The following is an 18,858-nucleotide window of genomic DNA, read 5'->3' as shown; positions in this document are numbered from 1 at the left end:
CTGCGCGAGCCTCCTTCCCACCCCTTGCCGCACAGCCCAGTCCCGGCTCCTCCCTCCCCCGCCCCTCTCGCTCCTCTGGTTCTTCCCTGGGTGAGCGGCCCGGCCCATGCGTGCGGTCGGCCCACCCCCGCACACGAGCTCCCCAAGGGTGGGAGCTTCCCCACCCGCCCTGAGGCGGGGCCTTGAGCGCTGTCCGTCTGTTCCCAGGAAGAAGAGGCAGAGCCACTGTGTCTCATCCAGCTCCGTTTTAATTCGGAAGTGACAGGTGCACAGGTGGAATAAGTCAATCACAACCCCTCCAGGTTCCGCTCGGGACAGGAAGGAGCTGGACGTAACGGCTCCAGCGCCAACCGGACAGTATTCTTTAGCAACGATTTATTAGGAAGGCACAGCACAGACGGCAGCCTGGAGCCGTGGTCCACTGGGGGCGGGCGTTCACCCGGGCTCGGCTGGAGGAGTGCGTTCTGTCTGTGCTGACCGGGGTCCACGTGGGCACAGGTGGGCTCCGTGCTTGCAGCAAATGGCAGCCCACTGCTAGCACGGTCCATGTGGCCGGCTCGCCCCACCTGCCCATCTCAGCTGCCCTCTGACCCCCACCCCCCCCAGGGACTGGGCTACAGGAGGAGACCAGGGCAGACCTGACAGGTGGTCCTGCCTCTCAAAGGCAGTGAGCTCTTCATGAGTGAGGCAAAGAGCTGAGCAGTAATGGCTAAGGCTGAGGTCGCCCCAACTCAAAGCTGTCGCCTGCCCGCCTGGAGGAGAGACTCCTGTCCCCCAGCGAGCTCTCGGAGACGGGCCGGGCGCGCAGTGCCTAGTGTGCAAGAAGCCCCGGGTGAGACGGCTGTGCAATGAGCAATGATCCCTTGGGAGGGAGAGTCTGGGGGAGAGGTGACAACACCAGACCCCGCAGCCACCCGGGACGCCGGTCAGGAGGCTGGCGGTGCCGTGGGGCTGAAGCCAGCCTGTACCCAGGCCTCTGCCGCTGCCCTCGGGGTGCTGGGCGTGTGGGCACATTCGTGTTCTTTACAAGTAAGCACTTGGGTGGGAGAGCATCGCAAAGGCTGTCAACAGAAAGTCATTAAACACAGAACACGTGCGGGGGCCACCACTCGGAACACGGGTCTGTCCTGACCGCAGGACCTGGCAGGTTCCCAAACGGCCAGGAGATGGTCGGACAAAGCCATTCCAACCAGGGCCCAGAGAGCAGAACTAGGGTGCCTGAGACTCCGGGGCAGAGCCCGTTGGGTGAGAACCGGGCACGGCGAAGCAAGTCCCACCCAGGGTCCCCTAGAATGGAGGTTCCCGGTGTCCTAGCCGCGGCTCCGCCGAGGCAGGGCGGGGGAGGGGGAGCCGCAGAGCCAGGGATGGGCCGGGCCGCAGGCCCCACGGCCCGGCTGTGCTTCCCCGGCGGAGCCGGAACCGGTCAGCACAGCCACAGGAAGCGCAGGTCCTGAGGGTGTAAATGAACAGATCGCATATGGAGACTAGAGGTGATTGACACTTAAAACATTTAAATATAAATTAAGCTATAACTTAAGTTACAACCAAAAAAACACCCAAGAGGACACTCAGCAGTTGAGGATGCTGAACACATACACAGGACACCCCAAACACGAGGCCGTGAAAGCGAGGCCATTTTCATTGTGCCAACGTTACAGTCACCACGTGCCGTGCCGGCCACGCCCGTCAGGCCGTCTGGCACTGCACTCCGGCCCGGGGCCCGTCGTCCTCCTCGTCGTAGGCCTCCCGGTGCTGGCGCCAGCTCTGCTCGCCGGGGTTGAACTCCTTCAGCTCCACCTGCTCCATCTCGTCCGTGATCCTGACCTTCTGCCGGGGCGGGAGCAAGGCCTCCAGCTGGGGCAGCTGCTCTAGGGAAAGCCAGTGCCGCTCAGGAAAGACCACCTGTGGGGAGAGCCAGTGCCTGGAGTCACCGCCAGGGAGAGCGAGCATGGAGTCCCGCCGGGGGAGAGCGAGCACATGGAGTCACCGCATGGAGTCCCCGGGCCCAGGCTGAGGCTGCAGGGCCGCGGGGCCGCGGGGACGTGGGGACGTGGGGACGTGGGGTTGCGGGGTCACGGGGTCGCGGGGTCGCGGGGTCGCGGGGCCGGCGCACTTACGAGGAACTGGATGATGAGCGCTCCCTTCTCCAGGGGCGCCTTGTAGACTGGCATGCCCTCGTTACGCACGCACTTCAGGTCCCCGTGCTTTACCACCTCACCTGGGGGGGGGGGCGGCTGTCAGACGGGCGGGGCCTCTGCGCCAGGGCCTGCCAAACAGGGGGCTGCCAGCTGGCACGCGGATCCCACACACGATGGGGACCCTCTGAGAGCCGCTGGGGGCCACCTGCAGTCCCCTCCCTGGATCCTTGGGGGACCCCTCTGCAGGGGAGCAAGCGGCCCCCAACTCGGTTTCTGAGGCCTCGAGACCTACCGGGACTAACGGAAGGGTCTGGAGGCACACAGGGACAGAAAGGCTGGGGGGGGGGGGACAGCAGAGGGCAGGGCGGCCAGGGCTCTGTCTTTGGTCCGTCTCTTTCTGGAATCAAGTTTGTCCTCAGGCCCTTGCTGCTGCTCAGGGGAAGCTGTGAGACCAAGCAGGGAAGACTGTGGTGCTCGGGGGGGGGGGGGGGGGGGGGGGGGGGCCGGCTCCAGCAGGTGTGGCAGGCCACCAGCAGGAGGAGGAAGAGGGGGAGAGGAGAGGAAGGAGCAGCAATGGGGGGGAGGAGTGCAGACAGGAAAGGGTTAAGAGAGCCCAGAAAAGGCAGAAAATCGCCCCAGAAAGTGCCCGCAGCGGGAGGTTTGGGGACACCCGGCCCTTCCCCTGCTGGAGCCAGAGCAGGGCCCTGGGGTTTGCCACTCCCTGGTTCCGGCGGAGGCACCAGGCTCCAGTCCCGCAGGCTGCCCCAAGACCTCAGCATCCATGCTTGGCCCAGGACGGGCCTTCCCACAGAAGCTGCACGCAGACGTGGCCCAGCCCCCACGGGCTACAGTGCAGCGGACACGGGGGCCTGGGGCCCTGCCCGCCACCTGTGGCCTTGAACTCCTCCTCCCGCGAGGGAGAAACCGGGTACCTGGGAGGCATGTGGACTGCAGCCCCAAATGCGTGTGCAAGTCCCGCACACAGCAGCGCCTCCTCCAGTCCTTGATGAAGCATGCACGCACGTGTGCACACGCACACACACGCACACACTCTGCAAATGTCAAACTCTGCCCAAAACTGGAGAGTCTTTCCAAGTTTTAAAAAAAAACCACAAGCTCAAGGCCTGATCTAAAATGTCATCTCACATCATCCCCAAGAAAGGGGGCGGAGGAAGAACAAGAGAGGTGGGCGACAGAGGGAGCCAGGCCAGAAAGGGGAGGGCAGGGGAGGCCGGGGGCGTGGCCTCAGCACCAGCCCAAACCAGCAGCCTGCCGAGCCCTCCCGGCCCTGCGTGGCCTCCACCCTCGGACGGCCAGAGGCACGGCAACCCCCCCACCCAGCAGCACTGTTCGCAGCCCAGCCACGGCCGCACCCGCGGACACGCTGCTGCCCACTGCTGACCCGCGGTGCTGTGCCTGTCCTCAGCTGTTTGGCTCAAAAACCACATTTTTTACAAGTTTGATGGGCACATTCAGCTCAAATTTGGGACTCCCAAGACTCCCGCTGCGGCCCCTCCCCGCTGACACTGGCTGTTTTGTTCTGGGAGAGAATAAAGGAACTCCTGACGCTGTGGCGCCCCCCCCCCCCCCCGCAGCCGGGCTGGGGGCCTGCGGCGCCCGGGCCTCACCTGACTTGGACGTAATGACCAGGGTCCGATCGTCCAGCGTCTTTATCGTCTTCTTGAAGCCACACAGAGCTTCAGAGAGCTGGATTTTCATTTTCATGATCAGGTCGTGGCCTCGCCTCTGAAAGACACTATGATCCTTCTGATCAAGCACAATTATGACATCGCCAGGCTCCAGCTCAGGCTCCTGGTCGCCTTCGCCATGAAACAGAATCTTTTGCCCATCCTTCATACCTACGGAACAGCACGCCCCGCGGTTAGCGCCTCGCGGGCTCGGGGGTCGCAGTCGGCCAGCCTCCCACCCACAGCCCGGCCTGGGGCGGCAGGGCCCGAGGAAAGAGGCGGGGGCCGGGGTCCTGAGCGGCCAGGCAGCCCGGTCACACGGCGTGCCCGCCCTGGCCCGCTGCTGCCTCCTGCCGCCACCACCCACTCTCAGCGCACAGCTCTGGCCACTGTGCGGGGCGGCCAGCCTGGGCCCCCTCCGAGAGCTGGCGTGGGCACACGCGTGTGCGTGAAATCCCTCCACAGTGCCCGCGGCGGCGGGTGTGGATTCTCTCTTGTTCTCGGGGTTAGGAAACCACGGGGACTGGGGCAGGAGGCACTGCACAGGGGAGGGGCCGCAGTGGGGAGAGAGGCGGAGAACAGAACGGACGGTGTCCCCTTGGTCACGGGACAACCCAGCTCAGCAAGAGCGCCCCAGGGTCCCAGGGGATCTCTGAGGGTGGCCGCAGGGCCCTTTCCAAAACGGGGCCGCGTGACACCCTGAGCCCTGGAAACGCTTAGCCAGAGGCTGTTTGTGGTCTCAGGACGCGGGACGGCAAGAGGCCGGGGCGGTGATGCGGCTCACCCCCTGTCCCCCTCGGGCGGCGGGGCCCACCCGGCCTCACCTCTCTCCACGTGGACCTCGATGATCTTCTTCTCGCGGGTCACCCTGGCGCCGCTGCAGCTCTCGCAGCGGTCCTTGGGGTTGATGCGCTCGCCCTGGCCCTTGCACTCGATGCAGACCGTCTGGATCTGCTGCACCATGCCCGGCCCGATCTGCTGGATGTGGATCTGCATGCCCCGGCCCTTGCACAGCGGGCACTTCTCCACCGACCCCTTCTTCCCGCCGACGCCTGCACAGACCACAGTAAGGCAGCTGCGGCTTTGCCGCCGCAGCAGCCGAGCCCGGGCCCTGGGGCTGGGGTCCTCGCGTGCCTGGCCGGCGGACCACCTCGGACGACGGCATCTGCTCACAAGCATGTGTGGTCTGGGCTGTGCCAGCCTCGCCACACGTGCTGTACCCGCTCCCACAGGTGAAGCCACCCGCGCCCACCTGAGCTGGCAGGGGCCGTGGGGGCCCGTCCACGGGGGCCGCAGGGCGTGGCTCAGCCGTCCCTCCGTGGGGAGCTCTGGTCTGACGTCACCAGACTGGAATTTTCATGAAAACTCAAGGGCCGGCTGAGCCTTGAGATGGCAGATCCGGGCCGTCGCAGCACAGGGAGGGCCACAGAGCTGGGGACACTTAACTGCCCAGCCCTTGACAGGCGGCGTCTGCCAACCGTGGGCCCAGGTGGACTGACTCGGTTTTTTGTTTGTTTTGTTTTGTTTTGTTTTTGACAGGCAGAGTGGACAGTGAGAGAGAGAGACAGAGAGAAAGGTCTTCCTTTGCCGTTGGTTCACCCTCCAATGGCTGCCGCAGCTGGCGCGCTGCGGCCGGCGCACCGCGCTGATCCGAAGCCAGGAGCCAGGTGCTTTTCCTGGTCTCCCATGGGGTGCAGGGCCCAAGCACCTGGGCCATCCTCCACTGCACTCCCTGGCCACAGCAGAGAGCTGGCCTGGAAGAGGGGCAACCGGGACAGAATCCAGTGCCCCGACCGGGACTAGAACCCGGTGTGCCAGCGCCGCAAGGTGGAGGATTAGCCTAGTGAGCCGCGGCACCGGCCTGACTCGGTTTTTAAACGCTTCAAATAACTGTCAACACACAGAGGAAATACGTGGCCGGCCCGAGTCAACCCTGCCCTGGGACAGAAAGCCCCGGGCCTCGGGCCCCGCTTCAATCTCTGCCTGAGGCCCACATGTGAAAAGAGAAATAATTTTTCTGTGAACCGTAAAATACACACGTTCCTGGATCTAGGGCTCGGGACTGTGAGAGTCACTCAAAAATTAATTAATTACTTTACCTTCGCATTTCTCACAAATTACATTTTTCTGGAGGGCCAATTTCTTTGTGACTCCATTATACAAATCTTCAAGGGTTACGGACAGCTGGTGCACGACATTCTTGCCTTGCCAATGGAGAAAAAAACCGGGTTAGTATTCGCATGATAAACGGCCCGCCGCGTGAACATCGCCCACCAGCCCCCGTGCCTGGGGGCCTCCAAAGACCCCCGTGCTGGGTCCTGGCCGGCCTCCCAGCCGGAAGCAGCTTCCGTGGCCGCAGCCTGGCCCTGAGCCAGCCACCAGAGCTCTTACCCTCTCTCGCTACGAGCCAATTAGTCATTTATCAAGGTCTTTATCAAATCTGAGGACAGAGCGCTCACGCGGGGAGAAGGCGAAGGCGGGCCGCGCAGGGACCCTGCTGTCCGAGACCTCCCAGGGAGAGGCCCTGTCCCTGTCCTGTACCAACAGGGGATGAGGGGATGTCCTGCGGCTCCTCCTCGGGCGGCAGGTGCTTCCCTCTCGGGGCCCTCTGGTCGCTCGTGGCCACGCAGGAGCGCTGCTCTCTGTCGAGATCTGGTTTCTGCGTTTGTCCCGGGGTGGGGGTCTGTCTGCCTCGGGCTCTGCCCATCTGTCAGGCCGGAAGGCATGAGGACCCTCCCCACACGGCCCGTGGCTCTCCCGGCCTCTGGCACAAGCTGTCCTGGCTGACTGGCCGTCACCTTTGAGGGATGACTTCATTAACGGCGTGAAGTTTTCCATCTCAAGTCGGTGAGAGAGCTGGGTAGGACACCCGGGTTTCCAGGACGGCCACAGCGTCGCTGACAGGCCAGAGGCCAGGGGAGGACTGGGCCCTGCCACTCACCTGGCCAGTGTCGCACACCACGTCCACAGCACTGGCACCCCGGCTTTTTAAAGCCCAAAGCCAATTACAGTGTGAGAACAAACATGGCTTCATTTATCCAGGGGCCCCTCACTGACCAAAACCAGACTTCCGAAACCCCCTGCACAGCTGATGTCGCCTGCCTTTGTCTAGAATTACATCCAGCCTGGTCCCCCACTTGGCTCCCGGATCCCAAGCAGGCTGTGAGGAGTACGGCAGACGGGGCAGAGGCCGGGGGGAGGGGCAGCTGTGCAAACCCAGTGCCCAAATCAATGGCACGAAGCTGCCGTGGAAGGCTGTGAGAACCAGGCCCACACGGAGCCCAGCCAAGCCCGTCAGCCCCAGAGGGGTCGCCGGCCCTGGCACTCTGCCACAAGGAGGGGTTGGGGTGGAGGAGAGAGGCACTCTTGGCAGAGGCATCGCGAAGGACCCCAGCAGGTGCCCCGGCCGCCCACCAGGACACATGGGTGCTGGCGCCAACCACAGAGGGAAAGAGGACAAGATGAACCCAACCTCGGTATCCACTGCCGCACCCCTCCTACGTGGCATCTGGAGGGTGTCGCACAACCACGAAGCACACTCAGGCTGCCTGGATGCCAGACAGGTGGCAAAATGGTGAAGCCACGGAACCCCAGACGTGACGATGCCCGCCAAGCACGGTCCCCTGCCGCGCCAGCACCTGGACCGGCCCCGCAGCGCTGCAGGCCGCGTGTTTACCTCTCCTCTCTCTGGCCATCCGTCCACCGCCGCCGAAGAACATGTCAAATATGTCCATGGGCGATGAGAAGCTGGGGCTGCCCGAGCCGCCTTCTTTGATGGCCTGCTCTCCGCCCTGATCATAAATGTCCCTTTTCTTTGGATCGGAAAGCACCTCATATGCTTGGGATATGAGTTTAAACTTCGCAAGAAAAAAGAGAGGAGAGAGGTTATGACATGGAGGGGTTTGAGTTGTGTCACTAAGCAAGCCTGCGACAGGAATACGAAACAGTAACGGGCAGGCCCGGGCTAGAGTTGGTCCCCTTTCCCACTTACTCCCTGGGGAAGGGGCCCAGGGAGCGCGCAGGAGAGAAAGCAGGGGGGAGGGGCGCCACCTCCCCCTCCGGCTGCAGCCGGCAGGAAGCAGCAGAGCCCGGTTCCGATGCACTGAGGTGGTGCCAGGGCCCAAGTCTAAAGGCGAACAGAGCCGCGGGGGCTGCGGCTGCTCTGCCGGTTTACCGCGTGGACTTCCACTACCGGCACCTGTGAGCATCCACGGGCCGGCCAGGTGCTGCTGCAGACCCGGCCTCGGGCGCCAATCTCGCCTCTCCGCACCTGGCCTCCTGCTCCTGCTTCAAGCCTGCGCCCGGAGGAACTGTGGCAGACACAACACCACGTGCAGCCACCCCGCGAAACGGGCAAGGGGAGTCAAAAAGTTCGTGGGGAGGCCGGCGCCGCAGCTCACTAGGCTAATCCTCCACCTAGCGGCGCCGGCACACCAGGTTCTAGTCCCGGTCGGGGCGCCGGATTCTGTCCCGGTTGCCCCTCTTCCAGGCCAGCTCTCTGCTGTGGCCTGGGAGTGCAGTGGAGGATGGCCCAAGTGCTTGGGCCCTGCACCCCATGGGAGACCAGGAAAAGCACCTGGCTCCTGGCTCCTGCCATCGGATCAGCGTGGTGCGCCGGCCGCAGCGCGCCGGCCGCGGCGGCCATTGGAGGGTGAACCAACGGCAAAGGAAGACCTTTCTCTCTGTCTCTCTCTCTCACTGTCCACTCTGCCTGTCAAAAATAAATAAATAAATAAATAAAAATAAAATAAATAAATAAAAAGTTTGTGGGGAAAAAATCGCATTACGAAAAAACTATGCGTGCATTTTAAAATTTTTTGCACCAAAATAAACTGCTTTTAATTCAATTTTCCATAAGCTTTAAAAAAATTCATTTATTTCACTTAATTTGAAAGGCGGAGAGAAAGAGATGTCCCACCCGCTGGTTCACTTCTCAAACATCCACGATGCACAGGGCTGGGCCAGGCTGAAGCCAGGACTCAGGCCCTCGATCTAGGTCTGCATGCGAATGACCTGGACCCAACCAGCTGAGCCGTCACCCGCGGCCTCCCAGGATATGTACCCTGCAGGAAGCTGGGACCAGGCGCAGAGCCGGGACTCGAACCCAGGCATCCCGTATCCCACGTGGCATCCCAGCCTCCAGGTCAAACCCAAGCAGCTCCCTGCAACCCCACCAGGAACACTGCAATGCTCCTCCTCTCACTGGCATTCGGTTATAAGAATCGGAAACCCCGACTGAGGACAGGCTGCACAGGGAAGCTGGATCCGCCTGAGATCCTGTGCTGGCTCCACGCTTGGGAGACAATGGCTGCAGAGGAACAACGCTGCTGGGACAACGGAAGCAATGTGACTTCCTCCGCGTTAGACGTTTTGGCTGCCGTATCTACACGATGGTTAAGTACAGGGACGCTTGCTCCCAGGAGAAACGTGTTTGGGGCGGCGTGGTTGTGACGTGCGCAGCTTGCTTTAAGGCTGAGCGCCCCTTGTCTTAGACACTTGTCTTAAACATGCATTTCAGGACTGGGGTTTTCTTGGACTTTGGAATATTTGCATAGATGTTAGTAGCTGAGCACCCCAACCTGAAAATCCAGGTTCTAGAAGCTTCCGATGGGCAGGGATATGCAACCCATTGTAGAGATGATCGAAGCCAACATGCAAAGTTGAGGGGAGGGTCTGCAGGTGCTCACTGTGCCACGCCCATCTCCTCCACAGGTATAAACACCAGCACACTGACCTACGCCAACCCACCCTTCCGCCCACCACTGCCATCGCCCTGACCAAGGCCACAGCTAAGCCCACTCCCATCCTCATTGCGTATACTACATGCCCACTGCGACCCGAGCCCCATGACCACGGGGCTGGGGGCTCTGTCAGCCCTGCCGCTGCTGCAGCCCTGCGCCTAGAACCGTGTGCAGCCCGTAGAAGGCACTGGGAACATATTTGTTAAACAAATGGCTGGATCCTGAAAACTGAGACATGAAGGAGAGGAGGCCAGCTCTGTCTGACCAACAGTGCAGCCTAGGCCACGAGGACCAAACGCTGACACTTACCAAGGTGCTGGAGCGTCCCTGGCCCCCGGCCCCTGCCAGAGAGCTAATCAACATCTGATAAGCAGAGCCCACCCGCCAAAGTAGCCAGCCAGGAGATTCAGTCTCACTGCACAAGGCACACGGTCTTTGGATCCGTTAATTCTCCGTACCACTTCTGCCGTGTAGGTCTCAGTCACTAAGCTCCCTTTCTCCAGCAGCAAATTTGGGGTGCAGGTAGTCTCTGCACCCCCAGATCTGAAAGCAACTGGACAAGGAGGCCCCTGGAACGTTCCTGGGCCCCTGTGTAGCTCAGGGCACACGCAGGTAACAGTGTCCACTAGACACACTCACCAAATACCTGGACATGCACAAGCACTCACACGTGACAGAAGCCCTCTAAGGGTGGGAAAAGAACACCCCTGGGGATGGGTTCGATCAGATCCTGCAGGGGTGGGGGCACTGACTACCCAGAGCAGGGGCCCCTCAACCTCCAGGGACCCTGCCGAGTCTAACCAGTGCCCTGCCCGGGCCACTCTCCCAGCTGGAGATGGCTGCCGTGACCGGCACTGGAAGCGCTCGCTCTGCAGCCAGGGCAAACGGTCTGAAGACTGCATCCTCACTTGTGATCAAATATCAAGCATCAAATATCAAGCAAAGAGAGGAAAACTAAAGTCTACGCACAGGCTCCCCCCGGGAAAAGCCTGGAAGGCAGTCCGAGGTGCGTGTAGGGGATGTGTCCAGGGTGGGCTCTTTCAAGACCCTTTAACATCAAAGTCTGTTACGCAAACTAGAAGTTACAATGAAATCAAGCAAAAGACCAAATTCATCTTAACAGAGCCGCAGCCCAGAACACTCCCCTGATCGCTGGCCCCGGAAAGGGACTGCCTTGCTGACCGGCCACTGGCCACCCGCTGTGTCTTGCAGAAAACCAACCACACGCAGACAAGTAGCGACTCCACGCCAAGAGACCAGAGCGTCTGACAACAAATGCGGGCGACCCGGTGCTTAGCAACGGGGGACAACAGAGCAGAAAACAAAGACCGGCACCCCAACGGCCGTCTCAGCTGTCCCCGAACAAGGGGGACGGGACTGGCCGAGTCTATTTTTGAAGGGACATGAATAATACAGTGACAAACTCAGGAGGAAAAAAAAAACCCCAAGGTTCCACCTGAGACAGGCAAAGCGCAAAGAGCCACATTCAGACACCCAAGAAAGCAGAGGCCAGCAAAGTGCCCGGCACACAGTAGGAGCAGAAGAGGAGCCCCCGTCTCGTCACACCCCCCCCTTGGTTTCTGCAGACCTCCACCCCACCCCCCCGCCCCGACCCCCTTCCTGGAACGGCCCTGCCTGTCTGCAACTGCACCAGGCTCTCTGCCCTCCGGTCCCACCCGACATTTCTGAAAGTTCACTTCTCATGACATTGTCATTCACTCCCATGGCCAGCAGGGACCCTGCACAGCGGGCCCCTCGGCTCAGGAGCAGGCGTGGGGACACAGCCTCCGGCCTGGCCACATCACAGCATGGAATACGGGTATCACACGAACAACCAGTGTCCTAGGAGGCTAAGCAGTGCACCAGTGGTTCAGAACCCACCTCCTGGGTGGTGGGTAGCTGAGAACTACACTGAAGGGTTTGTTTCTTCCATAAACACAGGCGAAGGAAGATGCGCCTGGCAGTAGCATGCCCCCCCCTCCAAAAAATAAAGAAATAAACAGGAGAGACCTGAAAGACCCTACTCCTAAGAGCCTCATTTATGTGACACTAATTCAGTGCTTGGCTATAAATAATTTTCAGCTTAAAACAAGTCTAATGTAAACAGACAAACTTCGGAACACCAAAAACACACACCCGTGCATGCACACAGCCAGGCACGAGGTCTGACCTGAGCCCAGGGTCACAAGGCTGGCCCACATGCGGCCACGACCAGCCCAGGCTCTTTCCTTACAGGAGCTGGTGAGAAACCAACTACGATGCACGCAGGGAGTGTGTCTATGAATCACCAACCCCAGGGAGAAAGCCAAGGGCTTTAAAAGCTACAGTAACCCACCTAAATATAGACGAGAAAGGGCTGGAGGGGGTGGGGGCAGGCACACGGTCTGGGAGGGGAGCATTGCAACCTGGTGACGGCCACAATCGGCAGATGTGGCTAAATATAAATATTTGATCACTACTACCACCCTCCAAGCTTCCTCCAGCTGGGATAACTACCAGGACAGGTACTTCCATTGGCTCTCCACACCAGGCAGGTGGGTGGGGGTTCTTGTCAGCTACTGCAACCGCCCCACCTCCCAAAACCCATCTGGGACATCCAAAGTTTCACAGGAAACCGGCAGGCAGAATAAGGAGCCAGAATAAGTCACCTGTTCAGGTGGATCGAGGGCTTCCTTTGGGACAAAAAACAGACTTCCTGAAAAAGATTAATTCCGTTGTCTACAACGCGGAGCCCTTTGGAGCTTATTTTTGGTACTTAGGATCCACAGGAAGCCTAGAATATGATGCGCTGATAGGTCGGGGCCTTTCGCATCCCCGCGATAAAGGGGAGGCAGCCCAGGGGCCAACGCACCCTGTCATTCTCAAAAGGGACCCCGGGTTGGTCCCAGGCACAGGCTCAGCCCTAACAGCTCATCCCTAGGGTTTCCGCATCCACTGGGACCAGGAGCACAAAGCGCCTTCCATCCCGGGAGTCCCCAGGCAAGGACACAACTTCTGGCCCCGAGTGCCTCAGTTTCCCCGTTCGCCGGCTGCCTCTCCCGCAGCGATGCTCCCAGGGGTCAGCCCCCGCACACACTGGACGAGCGAACCGCAGCGGGGACCGGCCGCGCAGGGGCTCCCGCGGCTCCGCTCGGCGCCTCGCCCGCCCACGCCGCGCCGCCCGGCCCGGCCCGACCCCGCCGCCCCCGAGTGAGTCCCGGGGGCGCAGCCGCCCGCACCTTCTCGCCCTCATCCGGGTTCTTGTCCGGGTGGTACTTGAGCGCCAGCTTGCGATAGGCCTTCTTGATCTCCTCCGGGGAGGCGCTGGGCTTCACCCCCAGGATGTCATAGTACTGGGTCTCCTTCACCATCTTGTCTCTGCGGGCCGGGGCGGGCGAGGCCGGTCAGCGTGTGCGGGGCGCCCGCCGGGGCCCTGGCCCGCGCCGCCCGCCCGCGCCTCACGGTCACGGTCACGGTCACGGCTCCCTCGGCCGCCCGCCCGCCCGCTCGCTCGCCCGCTCGCTCAGCCGCCCGCCCGCGCCGCCGGGCCGACCTCCGCGCCCGGCACCGCCGCACTCGAGCCGCCGGCTCCTCCGCGGCGGGTTTTATTGGGCGCCGGCGGAAGGTTCCGCAAGGAGCGGGTGACGCCACAGAGGCCCAGAACCTTCGCGGAGGTTCCGGCGGCGGCCGTCTCGGCCCGGCCGGCTCACCCCGAGTCCTCGGCCGCCTGCTCCTCCTGCCGCCCTTCCGACTCCCCGGAGCTCCAGTGCTGACTGGAGCCGCCCCGGGCCATGGTGGGGCCCTTGGGAGGCGGCTTGGACGTGAAGGGCGCCCTCCGACGACCGTCCCGCCGCCGCGAGGCCGCCCCCTTGCCCTTGCGCGTGTCCGTGGGGCCGGCTGGCTGGAGGCTGCAGAGGCTTGGGGGGCCGCGCGGGCGGGAACCGTGCACCGAGGGGCAGCGCTGGGCGAGCTGCGGGCGCGGCCCGCGGACCCCACCCGGCCTCTCCCACGGGCGTGGCCCCCCTCTGTGGGGTCACCGCCCGCGTGCGCCCGGAGGCTTACGCCACATTGTTGCGTTTTTGAGGGGCTGGGGGCTGTGGGTAGGGACGCCCTGTACTGGGTTGGGGTCCCGTCTCTCGAGGGTGCACAGCAGCCAGCAGCTAGGGGGGGTTCTCAAGGCTGAGGTGTACCCCAAAGTCTTCCAGATCTGGACAGCGGCCCTTAGCTGGCCCTGGGTGTGGACAGCGATCTGTCCGCTGCCCACCCTTGGGAGGCCCGTAAATGCCCCCTATTGTGGGCATTTCCGTCTATGAGATGAGAAGGCGACATCCCCCAGGACCTCCGAAGGGATCCGCGCCCCCCTCCCCTCCAGGCGTCTTCAATGCACCTGCCGCTGACTGAACCAATCTGATGGGCAATTGCCGTGTCGTGCACCACATCACAGGGGTCCCATGGCTGAACCCTGACCTGACGGGGTGGCCCCGGAGGCTGCCTGGAAGGGCACAGTAATAGCCCTCGACGCCCCTGGGCTGCCCCCAGCTCCTGGCATGTGTCCTGGGAGCCATGATCAGACCTGCAGCAGCCAGGGTGGGGACAGCTAGTGTCCTGCTATCAGTGAACTGCAGGCCCCTCTGCCCGCGCCAGCCTTGGCTTCTGCCTGTGTTTTCGCTTTGTCAGCAGAGCCCTGTGCGGGCCACTGGCCACTCCCTAGGATCCCCTGGCCTGGTTTGGGGTCCTGTGGTTGCAGCCGGCACTGCCTCTCCTCCATGTCTTCCGTGGATATGAGAAATGATACGTAATGGCCAAGAGAAGTTAGGCTGCTCACGGCTGTTCTTGGGGACTTTTTTTTTTTTTTCTCTGAATTGTGCCCTTGGACACAGTAAGCTTTGGTTAGGGAACTCACAACTGGAGCTCAGGAATTTTGGATTCCCTACCCAGCTATTACTGACTGTTCATATAGCTTTATGGGGGCCAGTGCTGTGGCACAGTAGGTTAAGCCTCCACCTGCAGCGCCGGCATCCCATATGGGCGCTGGTTCTAGTCCCGCTGCTCCTCTTCCAGTCCAGCTCTCTGCTGTGGCCTGGGAAAGCAGTGGAGGATGGCCCAGGTGCTTGGGCCCCTGCACCTATGTGGGAGACCAGGAGGAAGCACCCGGCTCCTGACTTCGGATCGACACAGCTCCTGCCATTGCGGCGAATTGGGGAGTGAACCAATGGAAGGAAGACCTTTCTCTCTCTCTCTGCCTCTCCTCTCTCTGTGTAACTCTGACTTTCAAATAAATAAATACATCTTTAAAAATATTTTTATTTATTTATTTGAGAGGTAGAGTTGCAGACAATGAGAGGAAGAGACAAAGCCTCAGGGCTCTTGGATCAAATGGGCAGATGAAGGCTCCTGGCCCTGTAGCCTCAACCCCGGCTGCTGTGGGGGTCACCCGGAAGCTTCTGAAAGGCCCTGTGACTGGGCAGTGCGCTGCACTACTACAGAGCTTCAGGGGCGGGATCCAGGCATCACACTGGGGGGGGGGGGGGTTAAAATCATAAGAGGCCAAGAGAGAGTTCCTCTCCTGAAGTGCTCACAGAAGCCCTGGGCCAGGGATTGAAACCAGGTCCCAGGACTCAATGCAGATCCCACACATGGGTGGCCGGAACCCAGCTGCTGCCTCCCAGGGTCTGCACTAGCAGGAAGCTGGAGTCTGGAGCCAGACCCCACTATCAAACAAGCATTCCAGTAATGGGACGTGGGCATCTTAACTGCTAGGCCAAATGCCTACCTGAAAAAAAATTTTTTAAGGTTTATTTGAAAGGTGGAGTTACAGAGAGGCAGAGGCAGAGAGAAAGAGAGGTCTTCCATCAGCTGGTTCACTCCTCAATTGGCCGCAACAGCCAGAGCTGGGCTGATCTGAAGCCAGGAGCCAGGAGCTTCTTCCAGGTCTTAGCAGGGGCCTAAGCACTTGGGCCATCTTCTACTGCTTTTCCAGGCCACAGCAGAGAGCTGGATCAGAAGAGGAGCAGCCAGGACTTGAACCAGTGCCCATGTGGGAGGCTGGTGCTGCAGGCCAGGCCCAAAAATAACATTTTTAAAAAGGAATAATGAGTAGGTGGCACTTGCACAAGAGATGTTTAACACATACTGATGCAATTCTGCCACCTCATTTTACAGTGGGGAGACTTGGTGCAGAGGAGAAACAGCGGTGTGGAATGCTCCGTGGCCCCTGATTCCAGGGTGGGAGTCAGTCCAAGAAGCATGGAAGGAATCCTGGGACAGGTTCCCCTTGGAGTCCCGTGATGGAGGAGAGCCCCGCGAGACTGGGGAGAGGCCCGGAAGGACTTCATGGAGGAGGGAGCATATGCCACAGGCCTGCATGTTGGAACCGCCTTGAGCAGGGTGGGTGGGAGGGTGGGGAGCCATGAGGAAATGACCGCAGAAGAAAGGCAGGTGGTGCAGTGCCCTGGCGGGGGGCAAACCCTGCGTGGGAAGGGAAGCAGGGGCAGGTACCCTGGAGCCCTGATGCCTTCAGGAGTGTGCTGCATCCTCAGATGGTCCTGGGGAGCCGTGAAGGGCTTCAGAGCAGGAGCTGCCCGGGGGAGGCTGGGCGGGTGTGGGCCTCAGGGAGGGGTGTGACAGCCGGCCCAGAGAGAGGGCAGCAGCAGGGCAAGGCAGCGCCCAGGAGACGGCTGGGGAGCACCTGCCAGTGGGAGGTGGAGGGATGAGGAGCAGCCCCAGAGCGGCGGAAAGAGAACCCGGGGTGACAGGGGCTGCAAGAGGAGGAGGTTGTCAGGGTCCATGAGAAAGTGTATTACGGGGCGGGCGCCATGGCTCACTAGGCTAATCCTCCGCCTTGTGGCGCTGGCACACCGGGGTCTAGTCCCGGTCGGGGCGCCGGATTCTGTCCCGGTTGCCCCTCTTCCAGGCCAGCTCCCTGCTATGGCCCAGGAGTGCAGTGGAGGATGGCCCAAGTGCTTGGGCCCTGCACCCGCATAGGAGACCAGGAGAAGCACCTGGCTCCTTGCTTCGGATCAGCACAGTGCGCCGGCCGTGGTGGCCATTGGAGGGTGAACCAACGGCAAAAGGAAGACCTGTCTCTCTCTCTCTCACTGTCCACTCTGCCTGTCCAAAAAAAAAAGAAAAAGTGTATTATGAAAAAATCTGTGCTTGGATTTCAAAAACTTTTTGCAGCTAAATAAACTTCTCTATTCATTCCGTCTTCCCACAACCGTTTTGAAGTATGCCTGTATATATATATATAATGACTTTTTTTTTTACTTTATTTCAGCAAGATCACTCTGTTGTTATAACAGTTACATTGTGTTCCATTTTCAGTAATATAAAATTGTAAAAAGATTCTTGAGTCATTGTAACTCTGAGTTTTCATTTGAAGACATTTCCCTGTTTGGAAGCACAGCAAAATTCTCAAAGCAGTGCTTAGATGCGAACATGAATTTTATGTATCATGTCTGAACGTGGCAATAAAGACACAGAAGATAGATGAGTTGCTGTAGAAATACGTTTTTATGCCATGGCATCATTGCTATCAGTTTGCTGAGATGCCCTTAATGAGATATAATTGACGCACAAGGCATTGCATATGTTTGGAGTGTGCCGTTTAATACGTTTTGATTGGTGTATCCACCCGTGAAAGCCTCACTTGGAGACCACGGACATACCCACTGCTCCCAAAGTTATCCTTACGAGCAAACGCCCACTTGAAGAATGGCCTGATCAGGCTGGCACCGGTCAGGTGGCCGGAGCCACAGTCCCATTCTGCTGCCTCCTACTTTGCTTCCAGAAAATCAACCCATCGCCAGCACAGGTGGGTCCGCCACTTCCCAGCCTTGCGGCCTTGGCGCTACTGCTTCCTCTCTCTGCCTGCGTTTCACATCTGTAAAAGAGCAGGTGCGTCGTAGGACCGTGAGAGGTGTGGAAGGTCACCTTGGCATCCATGGTGAGCTGCTTGTGTGCTGCTGGGCCTGGCAGTTTATCTCACGGTAATGTCAGCCCCATCTTGGTTTGTGCGAGTAGAATGTGTGACCATTCAGCGACAGCACAGCTGATTCTGTTGTCAAGCAATACACGGCTGCATCCGTAGACATGAACAGGTGTCTGTGTGTGTGTGAATATATACCGTACATAAATTACGTAATCAAAAACCCTTGGGCAAGCATTGTGGTGCGGTGGGGTAAGCCGCTGCTGGCGATGCCGGCGTCCCATATCAGAGAGCCAGAATGAGTCCCTGCTGCTTTGCTTCGGATCCAGCTTCCTGCTCACGCACCTGGGAAGGCAGCAGAGCGTGAACCCAGTCTCAGGCCTCTAAGCCTCTCATCTCCTGCTCTCCGGCCCCTTCCTGCTGACTAAAGGCAACGGGCATCCCCTGGGGCCTCCAGGCCCAGCCTCATTTACCTCTCAGAAAAGCAAACAAATGTTGGAATTTCTAAAACAATTTTAAAAAGAGTTTGCTTAGAAAAGCAGTACTTGGCCGGCGCCGCGGCTCACTAGGCTAATACTCCACCTTGCGGCGCCAGCACACCAGGTTCTAGTCCCGGTCGGGGCGCCGGATTCTGTCCCGGTTGCCCCTCTTCCAGGCCAGCTCTCTGCTGTGGCCTGGGAGTGCAGTGGAGGATGGCCCAAGTGCTTGGGTCCTGCACCCACACAGCAGACCAGGAGAAGCAACTGGCTCCTGCCTTCAGATAGGCGCGGTGCGCCGGCCGCAGCGCGCTGGCCGCAGCGGCCATTGAAGGGTGAACCAACGGCAAAGGAAGACCTTTCTCTCTGTATCTCTCTCTCACTGTCCACTCTGCCTGTCAAAAAAAAAAAAAAAAGAAAAAAAAGAAAAGAAAAGAAAGAAAAGAAAAGCAGTACTGTTTGTGATGCTGTTGGCGACTGGTACTCGCTTGCTAGCCAGGCTGGATCTCATGCACGCAGCCCAGGGCTGCTCTGTGCTGTGTCCCCATGGTGTCCACTGGCACAATCAGACGCGAAGGGCAGGGGTGGAGGGAGGGACCCGCCACGTTTACTTGTGCCCATCTGGCTGAGGGTGACCACGGAGTGCACAGCAAGGCCAGGCCCCCCTGCACCTTAGCTGGTGGTGGGCGTTGGGGGTGCTCCTTGGAACCCAGGAGGAGGTAGGAAAGGCCGGAGCTGCTGGAGGTCGGCCTGCTGGGCCTGGACCGTCCCTGCAAGGCAGCGAGCGCAGAGCTGGCTCACCCCTGGGTCCTCACCTCCCCTGACGCGGCCTCCCGCAGCCCTGCGTGCCTGGGTCTTCCCGAGGGGCTGATCCTGGGCTGACTCCATGGCTCCCCCTGCCTGGGGCTC

At 60.3% G+C, this 18,858-nt stretch overlaps 1 protein-coding gene across 2 annotated transcripts; it reads right to left on the bottom strand.

Annotated features, from left to right (window-relative positions):
• Nucleotides 1–230: 230 nt before the first annotated feature.
• DNAJA4 (DnaJ heat shock protein family (Hsp40) member A4) lies at nucleotides 231–13,550 on the bottom strand. Of its 2 annotated transcripts, none has more exons than XM_051834652.2 (8): nucleotides 13,257–13,550; nucleotides 12,786–12,924; nucleotides 7,503–7,683; nucleotides 5,926–6,030; nucleotides 4,651–4,878; nucleotides 3,767–3,997; nucleotides 2,118–2,218; nucleotides 231–1,902 (listed from the first exon to the last, which is right to left on the bottom strand). In XM_051834652.2, exons 1-8 carry the CDS (start codon nucleotides 13,337–13,339, stop codon nucleotides 1,687–1,689), a joined length of 1,284 nt encoding a protein of 427 aa, XP_051690612.1. In that variant the 5' UTR covers nucleotides 13,340–13,550; the 3' UTR covers nucleotides 231–1,686. The 2 variants fall into 2 exon arrangements, with proteins under 2 accessions (XP_051690612.1, XP_051690611.1); XM_051834651.2 differs by lacking the exon at nucleotides 13,257–13,550 and adding an exon at nucleotides 13,100–13,243.
• Between the last annotated feature and the right edge of the window lie 5,308 nt (nucleotides 13,551–18,858).

The sequence above is a fragment of the Oryctolagus cuniculus genome, chromosome 12 (genome assembly GCF_964237555.1).
Source record: "Oryctolagus cuniculus chromosome 12, mOryCun1.1, whole genome shotgun sequence".
Classification (NCBI taxonomy): domain Eukaryota; kingdom Metazoa; phylum Chordata; class Mammalia; order Lagomorpha; family Leporidae; genus Oryctolagus; species Oryctolagus cuniculus.
Note: the sequence above shows the minus strand (reverse complement) of the source record. Positions and strands in the feature narration are given on the sequence as shown.